General features: G+C 43.5%; 1 protein-coding gene across 1 annotated transcript in view; it reads left to right on the top strand.

The window, feature by feature from the left end:
* The first annotated feature begins 1,470 nt into the window (after positions 1–1,470).
* LOC131483174 (cytochrome P450 3A6-like) overlaps positions 1,471–23,823 on the top strand; it is a 47,045-nt gene continuing 24,692 nt past the window's right edge. Inside the window, exons 1-5 of the mRNA XM_058680498.1 lie at positions 1,471–1,544; positions 2,039–2,179; positions 9,046–9,139; positions 15,641–15,693; positions 20,608–20,707. Coding sequence (XP_058536481.1) covers positions 1,471–1,544; positions 2,039–2,179; positions 9,046–9,139; positions 15,641–15,693; positions 20,608–20,707 — 462 coding nt within the window. The remainder of the gene's footprint in view (positions 1,545–2,038; positions 2,180–9,045; positions 9,140–15,640; positions 15,694–20,607; positions 20,708–23,823) is intronic.

The following is a 23,823-nucleotide window of genomic DNA, read 5'->3' as shown; positions in this document are numbered from 1 at the left end:
CGTGGTGAGAAGCCAAAATGTGTCATTTCATGTGTTGTAACAGTTGAAACCTGCAAATAAACAAACTCTTTGTACCTCAATTATTGCCATCTGTTCCAAGATATCATCAAGACATTTCTTGAGGAAAACAATCCTTATATTATGGCAAGCTCCAGGCCAAAGATTGGCACGCAACAGGATGTTGGGGAACATTGTGGCTCAATTACATTATTGTATGCTTTTAGCTGAGTATCATTGACTTAAGTTGTTAAAGACACTTTTATCATAATCTGATTGATCAGTTTCAGGTGTTATAGCAGTTGCAAGAATCATTTCAAATTTGCAGAAAAACAACAACACCAGCCTCAGGAGAATTCAATGAAATATCAGAGAGGTGATTGAGTATCCATACAATGGGGTGAGGCAGCAATGAGGTGACCAGACACATTCTTCCGGGTCTTGCCACGCAGCTAAGAACCCCTCCTAGCCTTGCTAACTGAAAAGCAATGCTCATTTCATACCCATGTCATCTGATACAATTGCATGACTTCCCGCAAAGGTGGGAACCAGCACATTATCACTACTGCTTATCTCCTAGGGCTGCCATGAGGATTGGTTAAGAAAGGTGTGAGATATTTTGTAAGCCATGCAGTGCTGTGGAGAGGCGCAAGAGTTGTCTATTATTAGAGAGACATTGCAGGAGGAGCTAGAACATGTGCACTAATAATAAAGTCCTACTTGACTTCTGCTCAATAGCTTCAGAGCAGTGCAAGGAGGACAGAAGGGACATCCTATGCCTTCTCCCAGCCTTTGTGGGCTGGTTTCCATACCAGATTAAGGTATGGAAACCATCCATTAAATATGCCTCCTACTGACTAGAAAGTTGGATGGTATGTTTTTCTATCCCTTTAGTCCCAAAGAAGAAATACAGAGTTGTCTTTTTAAAACTCTGGGTGTAGTCTATGCTACCTAAGGTGACATCTACCACAACCTTGATGGCCAAGGTGGTAGAAATCCATGTGGATATTTTGCCTGTTCTCTTGTGTTTTTACTTCACACCCATTCTTGGGGTACATGATCTTCCTGTAGATAGAGAATCAAAGTGAATGAAATCTAACTAATCTATTGCTGGGCTCTGAGTGCACAGAACACAGCCTGAATTAATGTAGCCCAAAGGCAGCAAAGGTTCCATCTGGTCCACACTTCAAGAACTCTGTGGCAACAGAATCCTAGTGGATCACCCACCATGTCCAGTCATGGGGACTGAGGCCCTGATAGCTCCTCTTGCTGTGGTAATAATCCAGGAACATGCAATGTTCTCCACAGAGTCACTGAGAACGGTTATAAAGGGTCTAGCAATATTACCTGACTCAACCAACCTGATGACACCAGCTGTGCTAGACACTAGAGGTATAACAGAGACTGAGAACCAGGGCATGGCTTTGAGATGCTTGTGATGTGATAATGAAAGCACAGGTGGAGCTGATGGTGATGCCGGAGGGCAATAAGGACAGTGACACAAATGAGTGTATGGGACTGATGATACCTGGAGGAGAGAGTGCTTGGTGTGTTAGAGGAGTTTGGTGAATAAAGATGCTACCAGTAGGGTTTCTGTTTGCTTTGGGATTTGAGGGAGGAGTAGCAGAGAGTCTACTCCTATCTATTGGCAGAGGGTCATTCTAGTCAGAGGAAGCTTCTTGGTGTAGGTTATTTGTGTGAATTTCAGATTATTTAAATGTGGGAAGCTGTAGAGACAGTGGTAGTTTGAGGAGATTTGCTATCATAGTTTCACTTGTTTTTCTGATGTAACTAGCAAATCAATAGCATTTATTATTTTATTAGAATTGATTCCACACAGAATATGAGCCTAAGAGATAACCAAGGGGTGTCTAAGATTCTTTGCCAACTGCCAAATTGGAGCGAGCCCAGATGGCAAGCAGGGCAAAAGTAAATCATCTACTCTTGCAGTTCCAGCCACACCTAATTTCTCAGTACATAAATATTCCAGTCACCTTGACTGGATCACAGCTTACAGGGCAGGGTAGCTGTGCACGCACAGCCCAGCAAAGAGCAGCACACACAGCTGCAGAGAACACTCAGAGGAGAGAGCTGCAGTAGTGAGTGGCAAAACAGACCTGATGTCAGACTTTTCCTTAGAAACCTGGGTTCTGGTGGCTACAAGCCTGGTGCTCCTGTATCTGTGAGTAGCTGTCCATCTGATTTCTCCTGTAGTCTTGCATCTGGAATGGTAATGAGGCTTGCATTGCATTTGTCTATTTTGATGATTATAGAGGAAGTTGTCCAAAAGCTGAGTGAGAGCAATAGAAAGGTAATTACTGATTTCTGTGAGACAGCTAATGTATCCAGTTCCCCATCTCTGTTTGTAGGAATGCTTAATGACATCTGTTTCTGAGAAAAGATGCTGATTGACTCTCAGTTTGACCCATGCTGTCTAGTTAGAATTCAATTGAGATAGGTTATAAAAACATGGCTGCCAAGTGCAATGAGATCCTTAGCCAGGGCCTACACTCCAGAGATTCTGAGGAAAGAAGAGGTTTACTTGCACTGATTTGCAGTAGCTTTGCGTTCTGAGTCTGCATCAGTGCTGGAGGAGTGTGGAAAATCATTCCCTGTGTGTTTGGTTGGCTTTTTTGTTTCTCCCTTCTGCTGCACAGGCATCCTAGACACCGAGCAATCTAGTGCCTCAGACTTCAGTGGAGGCTCAGAATCTGTTTTTCTGCTCCTCAGTGCTTCCACCCCAGAACTCCCCTCCTCTCAGCTCTCTCCTATGAATTGAATCCTCAGCCTTGCACGAGGTGAATGGTAATTTTCAGAGAAGGGCATACATGCCAGTAACCCCACAGCTTTCTTTCCCTTTTTCTCATGGTTCCTGTGAAATTGGCATTTAGTATACACATTTATTTTCCCTCTGATATTCCTCTCCAAGTAAGCCTCAAGAAACCAGAACACCACCAAATCAAATTTATATTTTCTTTTTCATTTTTTAATTTTCCTTTTAATAGTGTTCATCATTGAGAGGGATCCATGTCCATTTATTAGAGTTCTGCTTAGGGTGAGAGACTGAGGTATGGAGGAATGTGTGTGTGACATATGCTTCAGTGTTGTTTGTTTGTTTGTTTGTTTGTTTTGTCCTGAGTCTGCAGTGGAGTGAGCAGCAGGTTTTATTCCTTGATGTCAGACTACCTGAGATGTTAGGAATGGGGATCAGTCTTTTGATGATGCCTTAGAGAACCACATTTGGGAAGAATGTCTCAATGATGTTATTTCTGTAGTTTTGATACTTTTGAGAAATTGTTGCTTTCTTTACTCCAGTGGAAATTCTGTCCAAGGTCTGATGGTTGACAAGGTCCACCTATTGCATACACAAACCTAGCAACATGTTGCAATGCTTGGCCAGAATTGTCCAACCCGTTCTGTTTGCCATGCTCAGATGAGTCATTTGATATCCACTACTGGCCTAGAGCAACTTACTGTCATGATCCAGGCATGCATCTGGACATGCTGTCAACCATACAGGCATCAACAACTGAAGCAGCCCAGTCCCAACACATGTTCCCCAAAGTTGCACCACATATCCTGTGATTTTCCTTGAGGCCTGCTTCTGAATCTAGTAGTTTCTTTGGAGTCCTCTAAGAAACCTCACTTGGAGTAACTCATTCTTTTTTTTTTTTTAATTTTTTTTAAGATTTATTTTATTTTTATTACAAAGTCAGATATACTGAGAGGAGGAGAGACAGAGAGGAAATGGAGTTGCCGGGATTAGAACCAGTGGCCATATGGAAACAAGGCGAGGACCTTAGCCACTAAGCCACACCGCCAAACCCGAGTAACTCAGTCTTGATTCTTGACTTTCAGTGAAGGTCAGGTGTGCTATGTCGCTTATTGCAACCAACACATAGAGCAGTGCATGCAACTGCTTGATCAGTTCCCCCAAAGACCCCAACAAGGACAGCTCCCAGCCCTGGTTTTTGCCATCTTCTGCTGCAGCCTAGCTCTGCTCAGTCCACAACATATCTGGTTGTCATGAACACCTGTGGATGCAGTGGCTTAGCTCAGCCTGCCTCACTTAAAGACCCAGCCCTGACATGCGCCAAGTGTCACCACTGTCTTGTCCAGCCTGGCCCACTTTCAGCCTGGTTCTTGTGCTCGCCAGCAATAGATATAGCCTAGCAGGTGAGTGGCCATAGTTCCTAAGCCAGGGATGTTCACAGCACCGAATCATATGCCATCCAGAAGGTTTTGCAGTTCAGCCTAACACAACTCATAAACAGTACAGGCACATGTTAACTTGTGTAGCAGTCCAACTCTGCCCAGCCCAATTCCAGATGGGATCACCCACAGTCCCAGTTCTCACACTCTCCAGCTGAGGCAGCAGGTAAGCAAGGGAGGCCCTGAATTTCCCCCACTAGACTTGCTCCCAGACCCTGGATTTTTGTGTGCCATCAGGTGCTGTAGTCCAGTCTGAAATGGCCTGCCCCAAATTTCAGCATTCACCAGCAAGTGCTACAACCTGGCTCAGCCTGCCGATCCCCAACCCAAGATCCCACTGACAGTGTAGCAACCTAGCCCATACTCAGCCTTCACGCGAGCTGGCAGGTATTGCAGTCTAACCCAGCTTGGTTTGCACCCTGTCTTGCCACCCACTGTCCAGGCACACATGTATGCCAATCTGTGCTTCAGCCCATTCTGGTCTAGCCTGTTTCTAGCACCAGATCTTGTGCTCACCAGCAGGATCTGTGCCCAGCAGGGGTGTTTCCCATGTTACCCTGCCAGGCCTGCTCCTAGCAATAGTTCTTTCATATGTTGGCAGGTGTTGCTACCCAGACTGGCATGGTTAGACTCAGTCCTGGCTCTCACTAGTGGGCACTTTGTCTTAACCCAACGGACCTGAATCCATTCTGGTTCATAGTAATGGGTACTACAGCATAATGCAGCCTGGTCCACTCCCAAACCAAGCTTTCATGTGACGAAGCAGGCGCTGTAGCCTAGCTCTGCCTGTCCCATACCCATTCTGTCTCTCCTGAGGATCAGTGACTGTTGCAGTGCAGCCCAGTTCAGCCTGCCCAAACCCAGTCAGTGCATGTTGATGGATAATGGGGCTTTGCCCAGCATGGTCCACCCACAGACCTGGTTGCCATGTTTACCACTGAGAGTTACAATCCAGATGAGTAGTCCTGAGAGTTACCCTACTAGGCCTGGATCTTCTGTGTTAGCTAAGATTGTGGGTGCTTCAATTCAGCTAGGCATGCCCCCCCCATAGTCTCAGATCCCACAGGCAGGTGTTGTAGCCAGCCCAGCTGGATGACCCATACTCTGTACTGGCTCCTGTGTGTTGCAGCAGGATCTGTGGCCTAGCCCAGCCTGACCTCTCCCCAGACATAGGCAGACACAAATGCTGACAAATGCTGCAGACTTACCTGACCTGGCCTGCCCTCAACCCTGACACTTGTGCTCCCAAGTGGGATCTGCAGTTGAAAAGGAACATTCCCTAAGTTCCACTCCCAGGCCAGCTCCCAGCTCCAGATCTTATGTGTGCCCTACTTGCCATCATCTGCTCTTAGTGCTGGCCCTTACATGTACTGGTAAGTGATGCAGAATGGCTTTTTGTAGCATCTCCCAGTCCCAGCTCCCACGAGAGTCATTTAGATTCCTTTCAGGTGAGTTATGTGGTCCAGCCTGGCTTGGCCCTTCACTGCCTCCAAGCTGCAGGTGCTGTAGTCCCACAGAGGTGAGCCCATATGTTCCCTATAGAATCTAGCCCCAGATCTGATTTCCTTGCATTCTGCTGTGTTCTGTAGTTGAGCCAGATGCATAGAAACTCCTGCACTACAAGCAGATGGGCACTGTGACCTAGCCTAGCCAGTCATATTCCCCAGCCACAGCTTTTGGGAGTGCCAGCAGGTGGTGGACAAAGCCATTTAACCCAGCCTGAATTCCCCATGTGTGTCAGTGCCTTGGCCTTATGCAGAAGTGCCCTACTGTTTTCCCCACTCCTAAACCACTCTATATTGGTTCCCTCACCTACCTGCAAGTTCAGTGGTCTGGAGGGTGGAAGACCCAGAAGTCATTTCTTCCTTGTCAAAATGCACTCAGCAGTTCCTCTTTCCCAGGCCAACCACAATGCTGCCTGCCATATAGAGACCAGAGCGATGCATGCCTGCTGGGAATCCTCTGTATTTTTCACTAATCATGAAAAAAAAATCAGAAACTTTCCTGGCATGCCGGTATAGGTAATACAGATTTGGCATTAGCCAGGCCCAAATCTCTGCAAGCTACTTGTACTTTTTTTCCTCAGCAGTGTAACACTTGCCTAAGTACAAGGCAACCTATGCAGTAGCATAGAGTTGGGATCCATTTTCAAGTGTTCCCCTACCTAAACAGTTCTCACACAGGAGCATGACTAAAAGCCATCTAGGACATCCAAGAGAGGAATCGGATTTTATGGTAAGATTCCTTGTCTCACAGAGCAGTTGAGGAACAGGATTGAGTATGGGAGAGGCATCATTCATTGCTGTATTCCATAATGTATGCACCTGTTACTATGAAGAAGAGTGGAAGACTTGTTACTAATAGAGTGGCTGTATATGTGAAATCATTTGTTAAAAGTTTATACTTTGGAAACACTTGCTGAATTTCCCACCATGTGGCCATCCATGTGGATTTTGCAGCTTCAGCCATAAAGTAGTTTCCACTTCTTCTGCTTCTCTTCCTCTGGTCTGCTATCTCAGTGTCACTGTAGTGAGCATTAACAAGGATCCAGGACCTCAAATATTGGAGTCTATATATGACAGTAAAACCAGGTTACAGGTATGTATGGCCTGAAGTGCATTGGTCTCCATGATTTTGGTTCAGAAATGGTTGAAAGGCAGAAGAAATAAAATTGGTGCTTTGTGACTGAACATCTTGAAAAGAGTGAATGTGCCTGGTGCTGTTTACAAGGTGAGTATCAGCAGTTGTGATTGTGGTTTTCATGAGAGAAGGCATGACTTGGGTATGAATCCTTGAATGTTAGTTAAGGGAAGATATGCATAGTCACGTAGTCCCAAGTTCAGATCAGCTAGATTGTCTTAAGAAAATACTTACATTGGCCCTGGCATGATGGCATAGAGTTTAAGGTCCTCACCTTGAATGCACCGGGATCCCATATGGGCACCAGCTCTAATCCCAGCAGCTTCACTTCCCGTCCAACTCTCTGCTTGTGGCCTGGGAAAGCAGTAGAGGACGGCCCAAAACCATGGAACTCTGCACCCACATGGGAGACCTGGAGGAGTTTCCTGTTTCCTGGCTTTGGATCGGCACAGCATTGGCTGTTGTGGTCACTTGGGGAGTGAAGCATTGGAAGACCTTCCTCACTGTCCTCCTCTCTGTATATCTGCCTTTCCAATAAAATGAATAAATCTCCTATTTACTTTTTTTTAACTTTTTAAAATTAATTACATTGCATTATGTGACACAGTTTCATAGGCTCTGGGATTCCCCTGTGCCCGTGCCCGTGCATCCCCTCCCAACTGTAATGTTGCAGTATTACAGTTCAAATTCAGTCAGGATTCTTTCGTTACAAGCCTATACCGAGCATAGAGTCCAGCATCTCATTGTCCAGATAAATTCATCGGTTTTTTCAGGAGACCATCTCTGGTCTGAAGGTAGAGCTAGCAGAACATCATCCTGATCAATTAAAAGCCCCAACATAACATCAACAACAATTTATAACATTATGGAATTAATTGACATGGTATTGAGTAACCAATATGTTAAAAAAAATACAAGTTCTTAACCACATCCTGTGACTGCTTCATTGACATTTCAATTTTAGTTTGTATACAACCAGCTTCTATGGCAATAAGGTACTATTCAGCTATCTTGTGTCTATTTTCACTTTAGTATTTAGCAGTTTATAGTGTTGGAGCATAATTTTGCTGAACCTGGTAGTTTTTAGGATTATAAAACTGGCTTATAACTCTAACAAGGCATATGCCAACAGTTTAGGTGCATAGCAGTTTTAGGAGAGGTGTGCAGAGAAAGCTTCAATACCCTAGTGAGGAGTAACTAATCATTTGTGTCCTACCTAGTAAGGTATATGTAAATCCACGCAATAAATAAATATTAGAAAAAGAATAGAAAAGAAAATACTTACATTGCTGAAAACTGCTCACATTTTTATGGCCAATGAAACCTGCAAACACAATTTTAATTTTGTGGAAATGAGGATACCGATAATTCATTTTGAGTAGTTTTCTCCCTGTTCATATCTTACATATAGGGCAGTACCCCCAAACATGAATTTCAAACAAAAATTATATACGTAATATATGTAATATATTATATATGTAATATATGTAATGTATCATATATGTATATATAATACATATAATATATAATATATAACATACTATTTAATATATAACATATATAATATATATGTAATATATTATGCATGTAATATCTAATATATATTATTTATATAAAATTAAAAATGTTATATATGATGTGTATATATATATATATATATATATATATATATATATATATATATGGTGTGAAGGCAGATTTAAGAAGGACCATGCCCTAAATAGGATGTGGGTTATAGAAACAGAATGTAAAGCCTAAAATTGAAAGCAAACTGCAAGAATAATGACATCAGAGACTCTTAGTGACTCCCACATTTGTTGGAGGCAGTTATGCAACAACTTGTACTCAGAGTAAAGAGAAATTGTTTTCCTCAGTTTGGACCCAGAACAGGAATCTTCACTGTGTTTGAGTGAATGAAATAACTTGCGGGCATTCCAGCCTGAACCTCTCAGTATCATTGTCATTTGGGGGAGATTTTCAGGGACTCAGTCCAGGATTGGGGCTTTGAAGACTTCAGAGTCTTTACCAAGTCATTACAACTTCTTGGTGGAGTTGTTGTAACGAGGAAGTAGATAACGAGATCTGCTGTTAATCATTTGGCTATGTGTTACCTCCCTAGCTTGTCTATGCTGATATCTGAGCAGGTGTCAACTACAAAAAAAGCACCTGTGACGTGATTCCTCCTTGACTTCACAGATATGGCACCTCTACACATGGCCTTTTTAAGAAGCTGGGAATTCCTGGGCCAACACCTCTACCTTTCCTGGGGACGCTCATGGATTACCGCAAGGTGAGTGTCATTTGAACTGTTGTTTTTCTTCACATATTTGCATAGACTGTTGTGGTTTATGAAATGAAGTTCTCCACAGGGGACGTGTTTTTTTTTTTTTTTTGACAATCTTTACATAACTAGGGTAAAAAGCTTCAAAACCTACAAGAAGATGGGTAAGACAATTAGCTCCGCATTGTTTCCTTCATATATCTGATGTAAAAGGGGATTTTAAGGCAGAAGCCCCACCTAGTCTCCCACTCACCCCAGGTCCCTGATGTGGGGCATGCTCCGAGGATCTTTCTCAAGTGGTTTTGATAGTTCAACAGTTATGAATTGCTGCCAATCTCACCACTCCAAGCATGATGAAGTCGTTGAAGAATCCACTGATTGACATAGTCCATCTTGGAGTCTCCATTTGCCAGTTTTTCGCTGCAAACACATAGCTGAGGTGGTTTACTTATTCTGCCCTCTATCTTTTCATGGTTAGGGTTCTGAGTCCAGCAGTTCGATTGGAGGAATCCCCAAAGAAACTTTGCTTAGGTGTTCCCAGACCAGATTCCTGTATGTACTAGCAAGTCCAGGGCCGGGCACAGTCCATTGCCACGATCAGCTGGTGGTTGCAACTGCTGGATTGGTTCCATTTTCAGCCCTGTTTTCCACTGAAACCAATGGATGCTGTCCAGCCTGGTTCTGCCCAGCACTACTCGACCCTCACACAGACCAGTGTGGCCTCAAGCCTAGTCAGAGCGACCCACAATAAATCCCGCAAGGCCCGCCCCCTACCCTGGTTTGCCAGTATGTGCATCAGACCAGTCCAGTCTGTCCCACATCCCATTCGGCAATTGTACATGTCAATGCATTTTGCAGCTTAGTTCCATCTAACCAGCTCAACTATCCAGCCCTCACGGATGCTGTTGGCTGTCTCTGTCTAGCCACCCCGGTTCCTGTTCTACTTTGTGTGCCCTTCCGTGGGGGTGGTAACTCAAGAGGGAGGAGCCCTCTATTTCCCTCCCTGGCCACTCCCACTCCCGGATTATGCACTCTCCAGGTGGTTCTGTGGCTTAACTTGACAGAATTAGCCCTCAGTGTCAGCAACTGCTGTGGCTAAGCCCAAACAACCCTCACCCACTCTGATTGCAGATTACACCAGTAGGGTCAATCAGCCAGCCTGGTTTTTCCCTGATCTGGTCCACATGCAGTGCACAGGTGTTATAGCCCTGCCTAGTCTGGTCTGCCCCCATCCCACCTCACGCTCTCCAGTGGGAGTAGCTGTCCAACAAGGGAACCACCCCTTTTTCCCCTGCCGGCTCTGCCCCCTCCCTTCTTGGTTGTCACATGTGCTGTTGGGTGCTGTGGTCACATCCAGCACAGGCAACCTCACCTTGGCTTTCTGTGTTGTGTACCGCTTTTGTTGCAACCAAACCTGGCTCGACCCACACTGTTCTGGTGTCTGGATTAGCCAGTGGATGACGAGAACTGATTCAGCCTGATCTGCACCCAACCCTTGCCAAATGTATGCCAGTGGGATAATTTTGATAGCCTGTTCTGGGCTGTTTCCTTTCATGCGTCTTGTGCTTACCTGCAGGGTCTGTGTCCCGCCAGAGGAGTTGCCAGGCTTCTCCATTAGAACCCCTCAGAATGCCAGATTTAGTGCACACCAGTGGGTCCACGAACCAGCACCACTCAGTTCACCTCCTGTCCCAGTAGGAATAGTGGCTTTTCCTGGCTGGCCCCCAACCCAATCTGGGTCTTGCTGTTGGATGTTTCAGCCCAGCCACAGATCATCCATACAGCTCACACATTGTTCAGTAAGGGCTGAGACCCAGCCTAGTCCATCCCACATCTACCCTGGTCCTCCAGAACACCCGAAGGTGTTGCAGTCTGGCCTGGCCCATTGCATCCAGTCCACACTTGTGCCAAGGGAGACTGCAACTGTATCCTGACCAGAACACAGCTTCTCTTCCAGTCCATGCACCCTTGGTGGGCACCTCAACCCAGCTAGGGTGTTGCCTTAGTTCCCCAACTGGTCCTGTTCCCAGCCATAGATGGTTGCTCTGACTCAGCTTGGCGCTGCCCCTCACCTGTCCCGACCCTTGCCTTAGACACTGTGGCTTAGTGTCAGTGGCTCACGTAGACCAGTAGGTGCAAGAACCTAGCTCGGTATGTCTTGTGCTCCATCCTGGTTTCTGATTTTACATATGGGCAAAGGTTTGCTCAGTTTTGCCCAGTATGCCCATTCCATTGCCAATTCATACATTGACCAGCTGTTGGAGCGACTTTGTCCAGCTTGTCCGACCCCCAAATCTGAATCACGAGTTTACCAGTTGAACTATGACCCACCAGGGGAGTTTCCCAAGTTCCTTCACTAGATCCCCTCCCAGACCTAGTTCTCATACATGCCATTGGGTTTTAGGCCAGTGCCCGGCATAGTCTGGCCTTCCTTTTGGCCTTGCATGAGCTGGTGAACATTGCAGCCCGGCCCACCCCACACCCTATTCAGAATGCACATTCGGGTTCTACTGCCTTGACCAGTTCAGACTGTTGTCAGTTCTTTAATCTGTGATTGATGACAGGCTACTTGGTCACACCTAGTTTAGTCCATCACCACTCCATCTCTTGAACTAACCCATGGGGTTAGAATTTCCATATGGTTTTGTCCACACCTCCCCCACAGAATCTTCCCCCTGATATGGTTCTTTTTTTTTTTAAGATTTATTATTTTTATTACAAAGTCAGATATACAGAGAGGAGGAGAGACAGAGAGGAAGATCTTCCATCCGATGATTCACTCCCCAAGAGAGCCACAACGGACTGGTACGTGCCGATCCGATGCCGGGAACCAGGAACCTCCTCCAGGTCTCTGATGTAGCTGCAGTGTCCCAATGCATTGGGCCATCCTCGACTGCTTTCCCAGGCCACAAGCAGGGAGCTGGATGGGAAGTGGGGCTGCGGGATTAGAACCGGCGCCCATATGGGATCCCAGGGCTTTCAAGGCGAGGATTTTAGCCACTAGCCCACGCCACCAAGCCCGCTGATATGGTTCTCTAGTGTGTTTGTTAATGTCATGGCCCTGCCTAATGTGACCAATCTCCGCTGGGTCCGTTCTGTTTCCAGGTCTGTCATCCACTTGAACCAATTGGTATTGTGTTCCAGATCAATCCTGCCCACTTCTTACTCCATTTTCATGCAAACCAGTGGGAGCTACAGCCTAGTTGGGGCGTCTCCCCATAACCCCCCACCAGGCCTGCTCCCTTCCCTAGTTCCCATGCATGCCAGTATGTACCACAGGCTTGTTTAGTCTGTCCCACATCCCATTAAGCTCTGGTACTTGTCAATGGGCATTGAAACATGGTTCAACTCAACTAACCTACTATCCAGGCCACACACATACTGGCAGGTGCCTTTCTGTCTAGCCACCCCTGTGCCTGTCCTGGTTTTCATGCTCTCCAGTGGGAGTAGCTAACCATGAAGGAGGTGCCCACTATCTGTCTACTAGGCCACTCCAACTTCTGGATTATGCACTCTCCAGGTGGTTCTGGCATTTAACTTAACAGAATTGGCCCTCGGTGCCAGCCTCTGCCATCTGATGTGGCAAAGCCCAACCAACCCTCACCCACTCTAATTTCCTGATTTCTGTTTTTTTCTGTGAGTTGAGGATTGCTTGATCCTACCAAGTCCACCCCCTTCTGGGTGCATCTCGGCCCACCCACATCCTATTTTAGGATGCACCTTCGGGTGGTGCTGCCTTGACCTGCCAGATTGCCATCGGTTTCTTTACCCATAAGTGATGGTAGGTGCCATGGTCACGCCTAGCTTAGCCCATCGCCACCCCAACTCATGAGCTAGCCTGTGGGACTTGTATTTCCATAGGATTGGGCTCACCTTTCCCCCATAGAGTTTACCCCTCGACTAAATTCTCTCACTCACTAGTTGGTATCTTGACCCTGCCAAATGTGACCAGTCCACTATTCCACCACCCAGTCAAGTAATGGTACATAGCCCTACCAGACAGGCCCCCATCCACAGCTTTGGTGTGGACTGGTGTGTGGCATTCAGTGATGCTTTATGCTAACAACCCATCTCAGGATTCCTAATTTGGCTGGTGAATCAGTCTGGCCCAAATAGATCTTTTGTATATTCCCCTTGAAGTCATCAGGTCTCAGTTCCACTCTTGCCCTGAAGTTTCCTGACCATGTTATTGGTAATCACGAAGAATTCATGTCTCACCTATACTAAAGCTGGCCTTATTCATGGGTGTCCCTAAGCAGCTATTTCATATTGTAAGAACCCCAGAGCTTGCTGCTGGGCCACCAGCATGCAGAGCCTGGCACCAGTTGATGCACTGGCCGCCCAAATCCAAGGACTCAGTCCCTGCCTTTCGGCAGCGACCTTGGCCTGAGTCCCCTGCATAAGATCCCACCCGGCAGGGGCATCCCGCCACAGCCACACTGTGGGGAATTGCAAGCTGCCCCCATCCCCAAGGTCCGGAATCCTGGAATTCTGACAAGTTTTAATTTACTAACGTTCTGACAGATGTTTGAATCACTTCCAGGTGATGGAGAAGTTTAGTCTGGGCTCAAAATCCTATTTACCTCAGTAAAAGAGGGCATTTTGGAGTATGGTATGGTGGCCATGCAGCTAAAGTCCTTACCTCGAATGCTCCAGGATCCCATATGGGCTCTGGTTCTAATCCCAGCTGCTCTGCTTCCCATCTAACTGTGTTTGTGGCCTGGGAAAGCAGTTGAGCATGGCCCAAAGCTTTGGGACCCTGTACCCACATGGGAGACCTAGAAGATCTCGTTGATCATGGTTTTGGTTCAGCAAAGATCTAGCCATTGTAGTCACTTGGGGAGTGAATCATCAGACACAAGATTTTCATCTCTGTCTCTTTTCCTATCTATCTTTCTATTTATCTGTTTGACTTTGCAATGAAAATAACTACATAATTAAATAGGGAATGTTTGTGTTTCATCAACACTCGATGTTCAGCTGTGACTTGATATTTACACTGTGTGAGCATTATGAAGAGAACTTTCAGTTTTTGTTGGCACTTTCTCAGGAACATAAAGCAGAGCTTGGTATTTGGACAATGCAGCATGTGGACACCATGTTGACTCATGAAGCTGTATGCTCAAGATTCCAGTTTTCCTGACTGCAGCAGAGGTCATAATAATGTTTGGTCTCTTCTCCATGCATAGCTTTGAAACTTTAGTTTATTAAGCCCGCAGCTATTTACGACCAGAATATTGAACGTATTTTATGTATTTATTTGTTAACAAGTAGTTCGGGGAGAGGAGATTCAGCTTTGATGTGCTTGTGTACTCTGCAAATGCCTTCAATATCCATGACTACACTGGGTCAGAAGCTCAGAAGTTCAACTGAATCCAGGTCTTCTGAGTAGAATGGAGGTACCCTGTTAGATGAGCTATCCCTCATGCAGCCTAGGATGTGTAACAGTGGAAATTTAAAGTGAGGAGGCAGGCCCAGATATGTGACACAGATACTCAAATATAAGGGAAATGACTTAGCTACTATGCTGGAACGCACGTCCATATGCAGTTATTATAATATCCTGGGTCGGGGCACAACTAAGTAGCCTAGCAGTTAAAGATCTTGCCTTGTAACAAAGGAATCCCATATGGGCACTAGTTCTAATATTGGTGGCCCTGCTTCCCTTCAACTCCCTGCTTGTGGCCTGCAAAAGCAGTAGAAGATGGTGCAAATCTTTGGGACCCTGCGCCCTTGCAGGAGACCCAGAAGAGGCTCCTGGCTTCTGGCTCCGCACTGGCTTAGCTTAGGCCAATGCGATCACTTGGGGAGTCAATCATTGGATGGAAGTTCTTCCTCTCTGTATATCTGATTTTTTAATAAGAACAAATATATCTTTAAAAAATAGTATGCTGGGTTCTGTGTGTAAAGGTGATATTTGCTCCTCTTGCCCATACTGTGATCCAAAACTGGAAGGTGAATTCACATGCATTCTTTCACCAATGCATTTTCTTACTCAAAAAACATACCCAAGAGTGACCTACATTTTTGAGAACAAAAGAGATTAACTGATGTCTTTAGCTTCTTAATTCTGTCAGAAGTCTAGAAATTTCATGAGATCTAGAGAAGTGAGTGGATGGATCCCTGCGAACCTCACAGCTTTCCTCAAGTCTCAGTTTCCTCAAGTGCTTATGGAGGAAAATAATTGCTGGTTTAGGAGATTTATGGAGACCACAAAGGCCCAGGAAAATTCTTCACAGTGACAAGGGTTGCGTCATATTTGTAGACAAGGTTAAGCCACCGGGTTTCCACAATATTATGGAAACTCCAGATTGCCTTTGAATTCTGCACTTCAAATGTCTTCTCTCTTTTTCTCCCAGGTACCTGCAAATTTTGAGATTCTGAATAATTAAAGTATAATAGTATTAAGCTAGTTGTAATTGCATTTTGTTCAATTTACTTCAAATGTATCGATATCAAGTTTACTCTGTTTACAATAATAATCACATATCATTTCATTTCCCTTCACAGGGTATCTGGGATTTAGACATGAAATGTTTAACAAAATATGGAAATATGTGGGGGTGAGTATTTGGAAAACTTCCTCATTCTGGTGAGGTACTCACTGTATAAGGGACAATCTTAGTTCAGAGCCTTTTGACATAAGCGTATCCAGGGTAAAGTTGTAAAGGCTTATTCTACCAAAGACTGCATATACCCCAGGTGTCAGTGTTTGAATTTGGTGTAAATGTTGTAGGTCATCGACGTTTTAAGCTGTTGTTGGCCAAGGGGCCCCAATCTGAACAGGGCATGGTTGTTTTATATTTTGGTTGCTTTTGGATCAATAATTGGGTATAATACATTTTTCCAGGACATTCTAATATGCGTTGTGTCTGCGTGATAGCATATCTTCTGTCTGTTGATTCCTTTTATTTATTTTTTGATGGTTATTTTATATTTTTTATTATCTTTTGGACAATCTTGACATAGTTAATTATGGTAAAAAGGTTCAAGGGCTACAGGGAAGTGGGTAAGACTATTATTTCCATATTGTTTCCTTCATGTATCTGAGGTAAAGGAGGTTATTAAGGGAGAGGCCCCACCCAGTTTCCCACCAACCCCAAGTCCCGGTTGCGGGGCATGCTCTGAGATACTTGCTTAAGTGGTTTTGATAGTTCACCAGTCATGAATCGCTGCCAGTCTTGCCACTCCAAGCACTATGAGGTCGTTGAAGAATCTACTGGTTGACACAGTCCAACATAGAGACTTTGTTTGTCCAGTATTTCGCTGCCAACATATAGCTGAGGTGGTTGATTGACTTGTTCTTTCTTCTTTCTTTTCTTGGTTAGGGTTCTGAGTCTGCCATTTCAATTGGGGAGATCTCCAAAGAAACTTTGTCTGAGGTGTTCCCAGACCAGATTCTTGTTTGTTCTAGCAAGCACAGGGCCCGGCACAGTCCATCACCATGATCAGCTGGTGGTTGCAGTTGTTGGTTTGGGTCTGTTTTCAGTCCCGACTTGCACTGGAACCAATGTTGCAGTCCAGCCTGGTTCTGCCCAGCACATGCTCGGCTCTCACATAGACCAGTGGGAGCTGCAGCCTAGTTGGAGAGACCCACAATAACCCCCATCAGGCCCACCCCCCTACCCTGGTTTGCCAGTATGTGCAGCAGACTAGTCCTGTCTGTCCCACATCCCATTTGGCTCTCGTACATGTCAATGGATATTGAAGCTTAGTTCCATCTAACCAACTCAACTATCCAGCCCTCACGGATGTTGTTGAGTGCCTCTCTGTCTAGCCACCTCAGCCCCTGTCCTATTTTTCATGCCCTCCCGTGGGAGTAGTGACCCAAGAGGAGGAACCCACTATTTCCCTCCCCATTCTCTCTCAGTCCCGGTTTATGCACTTTTTGATTGGTTCTGTGATTTGATTTGACAGAGTTAGTCCCCAGTGCCAGCTTCTGCCAGCTGATGCTGCGGCTAAGCCCAAACAACCCTCACCCACTCTAATTTATGCTTGCACCAGCAGGAATAATCAGCCCAGCCTGGCTTTTCTCTGATCTAGTCCACATGCAGTGCACAGGTGTTGTAGCCCTGCTTAGTCTGGTCTGTCCCCATTCCAGCCCACGCTCTCCAGTGGGAGTAGCTGTCTGGCGAGGGAACCACCCCTTAATACCCTTGCTGGCTCTGCCCCCTCCCTTCCTGGTTCTCACATGTGCTGGTTGGGTGCTGCAGTCACATCCAGTACAGGCAACCTCACCCTAGCATTCCATATTGTGCATTGGTTTTTGTCGCCACCAAACCTAGCTCGATCCACACTCTGTTCTGGTGTTCAGATTTGCCAGTGGATGACATGAACTGATTCAGCCTGGTCTGCCCCCGACCCATGCCAAGTGTATGCCTGTGGGAAACTTTTCATTCTTAGGGTGGGGGGCGGCCTGAAACTTCTGCAGGGTGGCGACGGCAGGAGGCGCCCCTTGGAGGTGGAATTCGGCCAGGGACCCAGGCCAAAGCGGATGGTGGGCGGGCCCTTGGCTTTGGGCGAGCTCTGAGGTCTTTATGATATGGAATAGCTGCTTGGGGACACCCATGAATAGGGCCAGCTTTAGTGTAGGTGAGACAGGATTCCTGGTGCTATCCAGGAACAGGGGCATGAAACTTTAGGGCAACAGTCATAGTTCCCCTTGCAACTAGTCTGGACTGGGACTGGATGCACCAGGCCAGGCCAGACCCCAACACCGTCTGCTGTCCTGGAGGACAGGGTAGATGTGGGACAGACTAGGCTAGGTCTTAACCCCTACTGAGCCATTTGTGAGCCATATGTGGGTATGGACGAGCCATGGCTGGGCTGAAACATCCAACAGCATGAACCAAAATGGGTTGAAAGTCAGCCAAAAAAAAGCCACTGTTCCTGATAGGACAGGAGGTAAACTGAGTAGTGCTGGCTCATGGACCCCCTGGTTTGTGCAAAATCTGGCACTGGGAGGGGTTGTGATGGAGGAGCTTGGGCAACTCTTCTGGCAGGACACAGCCCCTACAGGTAAGCGCAAGAAGCATGATAGAAACAGCCCAGAATAGGCCATGGAAGGTTTCCCACAGGCATGTTGATTGCTTTTAAGAAAGTATCTAAATCCTGTTACCTAAAGATAATATTTAAAATGTGATTTTGAAAGAATGATTATTGGTCAAGCTGGCATGGTGGTATAGATGGTTATTTCTCCACCTATTAGTCGTGGCATTTTATATGAACTCCAGTGTGTGTCCAGCTGCTGCACTTCTGATCTGACGCTCTGCTGACTGCTTGGGAAAGCAGTGGAGACTGACTCAAAAACTGGGCCCCTGACCCATATGGGAAACTAGAAAGAATCTCCTGTTCACATATTTGCTTCAGTTCAATTCTGGCATTTATGGCCAATTGGGGAGTGAATCAGAAGATTGAAAATCTTCCTTTTTGCATCATTTCTTCTCTCTGTGGAATATACCTTCAGAAAAATGAATGAGTGAATTGAATTCTTTAGAAAAGAGAGAATAACTGATAGGTACTAGTAAATATGTTGTATATATACATCATATCTATGCAATATATATGCCTATATGTATGTATTAGTCTCTGCAAGTGTATGGGTTTTTTGTTTTGTTTTGTTTTGTTTTGTTTTTCAAAAATTTAAACCAATAGTTTTAGCAAAGATAAGTATACAAATTTCTTTACTTTTTTCCCCCTGAATCTAGTGAGTAAACATAGGGTTATTTAAACTATTTGGTCTCTCTTGGGTTGATATACTTGATGACATACAGGGCACACTTTTCATTTTCAGCATTCATAAAGAGGTATAACTGATAGGATTGGAACCTATGTGCAAATGGGAGAAGACTTTGCCTCTTCCTATTTTTTTTTAAATTTCAGATCTTGTCTCATCAAACTCTTAGAGCTGGTCCAGGAGCTTCTGAGGTGACATGGCCTACAAAAGTGTTCTAAGAACATGCAGCACTGGACCTCTTTTCACTCAATCCTAAATTCCCCTTGCAGGATTTACTATTTGTCAGTCTTAAATGATTCACTTGCCTTTGTGTTTTAGTTGCATAATATCTTTTTTAAAAAAAATTGCGAGACATACAGAAAGAAGAGCATCTCTGCCATTAGTTGTTTCATGCCACCAATGCCAAAGAATGCTAGGGGTGGTAGGTGGGAGGAGCCAGGAGCATAATCCAGACCTCCCATGAGGGTGACAGGAAGCAACCACCTGTCACCTTCTGTACCTCAGGATCTTCTTTGACATAATATGGAATCTGGGGTTGGATCTTCAATTTGCACTCAGCCAATCAATGCAGTATAGGATGTGGTGACTGACTGCCATCGTCACTAGTAAGGAAATGCTCACTCCCTTATTTGACTTCATGCTGTTGTAAATTTTCTATTTTTCTTCCTGTTCTTCATCTTGTTTTATGGATTTCATGTAAAGGTATGTATGGTAGCTGTGTAAGAGACTATCATATCCAGACATGAAGACACAATGTAGTATGCATCTCAAGTTCAAAATCACAAATGGACTCACAATGAAAGTGTTACATATACCATAACAACAGGATGCTGGACTCTCTGCTACTATGTATACATATAATATCAGGATACTTAAAGAGCAGAATGTTGGACTTGTGACTGTTTATGAAGGACTTCACCATAGTAATATAGTGGAAGGGTAATCTAAGCATTTATGGAACTGTATCATAAAATAACAAAATGGGAAATTGAAAAAATAATGAAATACATAGTATTACAAAAGGGTTTGTTGAAATTGTGTATGATGAACAAACTATGCCTAAGCTGAAACTTTACCTCAAATTCAGCTTATCTTTTCCTTAGTGAAATTTGAAATTCTCTTATCTTTTAAATTCTTTGAACCTAGATCTAAGAAATGCTCTAAAATTCTTTCAAAATATTTATTGATTATGTTTTCATAATCATAATGGCAAAGAGAAACAGAGAAAGAGATATTTTCCCTTTGGGTTTTGAGTCCCTGTGTGGCCAAATAGCTTGTATGAGACCAAGAAAGGCAGGAGCCAGGAGGCTTATTCAATCTTCAACATGGATGTCAGGATCACAAACACATGGGCCATCTTCTGCTGCTTTCCCAGGCTGCTACTTGTGAGCTGATTTTAATGTTGAGCAGCCTTTCCGGTGATGATTTTCAATTGCTATGCCACCATGGCAGCAATCTAGTATTCTTTCTATATGTGTGATTTTCATGATGAGCTGTTTAGCTTCTAAATTTATTTTACTTTTCTTGAGTGATCTTGCCTTTATGAAGACAAGTGTGTCTTCTGTGGCTGGAATCTTACTGTACATCCTACTCTAACTTGAACCAAAAAGGGATGTTGCTGTGTGTTATACAAAAGGAGTATGAGAAACATGACATCAGGATCCAAGTGTGGTTCCTGGGCTTGGCTGTGGCTATTGCATTAGGCTTGTTGTGTTTAATCATTTCTGTTTTCTCGTAATAGATTGTATGATGGTCGACTGCCTGTGCTGGTCATCACTGATCCAGACATGCTGAAAACTGTGCTGCTGAAAGAATGTTACTCCAGCTTCACAAACCGACGGGTAGGCATGCTTATTATTCAGGTTTAAGTATTAATTGTTAAGCTTTTATTCTTACATATTATATAGTACCAAAATTATCAGGGAAGTTTCATGTGTGTTTCATTTTGTTTTTCATTTCATTTCATAATTAGTGTATTTCTCTAGTGGCAAGTAGAAAACAAACATTATTCAGATCAGATTTCATGTTTCACTTCTCTCTCTCTCTCTCTCTCTCTCTCTCTCTCTCTCTGTGTGTGTGTGTGTGTGTATGTGTGTGTGTATGTAGCTAGCCACATGGAGCAGATATATAGATTTGTGTAACTAGCAGCACAAACAAGATGAGACTTCTTTCATTACAGAGATTCCCTCTTACTATTTTGTTGGAGCCACAACATGCATCTCATCCATTACTTTTAATAGATTCCTTAATAGATTCCCTATAAGAATTTTTACTTTTTTACTTAGATTTTGCCTAATGTTCATTTTATTTTTTCAAAGCTGAAAGAAAAAATATTTATTTAAATTTTTAATTTTTAAAACTGTTTTTTGGATAAAGTTTAGTTGGCGCTGGAGTCTCTTCCCTTTCCTCCAAGTTCTCTCCCCTCTCCTCTTTTATCCCCTCCAATCTCACAATGTGTGTCTTCCATGAATTTTCCCAAGTCCATTATGATGCCACTGGAGTGTTTCCCAATCATGTAGGAGACAATGTCCCTCTTCTCACTATTGCTTGTACTGCCCATAAATAAGGGCCCTGGTATACAAGAATTAACTCACAACAAAATGACTGACAGTCTCATGCATGCCTTTTGTTCATTGTGCTTTTGATATCAAATCTAAAAATTATTTGCCTAGCACTTCTGTTTTTTTTTTCAATTTTATGGCTATGTTTTATGCATATAATCTATTTTGACCTAATATTTATGTCAGGTTTGAGGTTTAGACTAGTGTTAATTTTGGAGTATGTGCTACCCAATTGTTTCAACACTCCTTCACTCACTTCCTCAAATTGCTTTACCACCTTTGAAAATCAGTTAGTAGTGATTGTGTGGGTCTAGGTTTCATCATCTGTTCTGTTGTACTGATCACTCTGTCTAATCCTCCAATAATGCCATAGTGTCTTGGTAATGGTAGCTCTATAATAACCCTTAACATGTGAAGTGAATTCTCCCATTTTATTTTTCAGAACTGGCTTAGCTGTTCTTGGTCTCTCGTCATTCCATACAAAGTTAGGATAGCTCATTTTTATCTACAACAAACCACAGATGAGCTGTGTTAGAGTCTGTGTCCTTAGAGTTGTGAGTCTGTCAGTCTATAACCATAGCATGCCTCTCCATTGTGTTAGGTTTCGTGGATTCCTTTCATTAACATATTGCTATCAGTATATATATATATATATATATATATATATATATATATATATATATATATATATATATTCTATCTATCTACCTATCATCTCTCTATATATATCAGCATCTATATCTATATCTGTATCTGTTAAACTTTCTACTTAAATTGTTTATTTTTATCAGGAGTGATTGAAATTGTATTTGTATGATGTCTTCATAAGCTTTTACATGAAGGTGATTTCTGTGCATTGGTTTTGTGTTCTGACTGATGGGAATGGGAAATATTGAGTTTCCCCATTACATTGTGTACTGACTGAAAGTCTTTTCTTCTGTTCTTTTTGTATAACAGCATTTTTTTCTTAATTAAGTTGAAGAAATTTGCTGTATTTCTGTATTTAGGTTTTTTATGCACAAGTATTGGAAATGTTCATTTTAAAACAAAGTATAGTTTTACAAGTTGGAAAAAGTTTCCTAGAATTTTGAATTGCTAGGCCAGTCTGAGGATGGTCGATATAATTGTCCTTTTCCTTTTTTCTTTGTGGTGTGAGACAAATGGACTTCCATGCAATCTCATATTTCTTCAGAATAGCAAATAAGTTTATTTTTTAAAGATTTATTTATTTTGTAATTGAAGGGCAGACTTTACAGAGAAAGAAGGTGAGACAGAGAGGGAAGTCTCTCATTTACTGGTTCTCTATAAATGGCTGCAATGGCCAGAGTGAATTTAATCAAAGCTCAGATCCAGGAGCTTCTTCTGGATCTCCCATGTTAGTGCAGGTACCAGATGACTTCACCATTCACTGCTGTGTCTCTAGGGTATATGCAGGAAGCAGGATCAGAATGCTGATCTAGCATGTAAGGGTTGATATAGGATTTCAGAACTGCAATGAGTGAAGGTTAGCATGCAGTGCCAAATACTGGCCTCACAATAGGTTTGCAGTCTCAGAGGTATTATCTACCTTAAAAAGTGATCATAAAAACTATGTTTTTGGTTGCAAATAATACATTTTTTTATTTTACTGTATGTTATTTTAATAAAAGTAGAATTAACTGATCAGGTAGTGAAAATGTTTACATGTTAACATGTTTAGACTTTAATTTTGTAAAGGATGTTTCATTTAAATATGCCAGAAACCTGTTCCTGAAAAAGATGGTGGCAGGAGAGAAAGAATGAAACAAAGAGTGAAAGAGAGCAAGAGTGAGACTTAGAGCATGAGTGTCCATCCATTGGTTCACTCCCAGATTGCTGCAATGGCCAGAGTTTGGCCCATATGAAGATCAGAGCCAGGAGCTTCTTCTTGGTTTTCCACATGGATGCAGGAACCAGAACACTTTGGTCATTCTCCTTTGCCTTCCTCTGCCATTAGCAGAAATCTGGATTACAAATAGCACAGTAGGTGCAGTTATGGGGTCCCACTGATACTGTTCCTTGTATTTTCCTGTATTTTTCTTTATGCCAGGGCTTATGAGTTTTTCTTTTTCAGTGTTTCATTCAATAAAAAAATAAGTTGTTGTGATATATAGATGTGCCACTCTGTATCAGATGCTGAATCTTATTACAACACAGTGTTATGGTGCCTGCCATTCAACATCCTTCTCTATTTCCTCTTGCAGTGCTTCAAAGCCTCCTTTTGGTTCAGAATGTGTTATAAAAATTCTACACATGAGAGAAACGTTTGGTGTTTGCTTTTCTGTGTAATGTTTATTTGTTTTAATATAATAAGCTTCCATTCCATCCATTGTGCTGTGAATAACAGGATTTCAGTGTTTAGTTCTTTGTTTGATACT

Source organism: Ochotona princeps, chromosome 24 (assembly GCF_030435755.1).
Source record: "Ochotona princeps isolate mOchPri1 chromosome 24, mOchPri1.hap1, whole genome shotgun sequence".
Lineage (NCBI taxonomy): Eukaryota > Metazoa > Chordata > Mammalia > Lagomorpha > Ochotonidae > Ochotona > Ochotona princeps.
The sequence above is the reverse complement of the archived record's forward strand: the minus strand, read 5'-3'. Positions and strand labels throughout refer to the sequence as shown.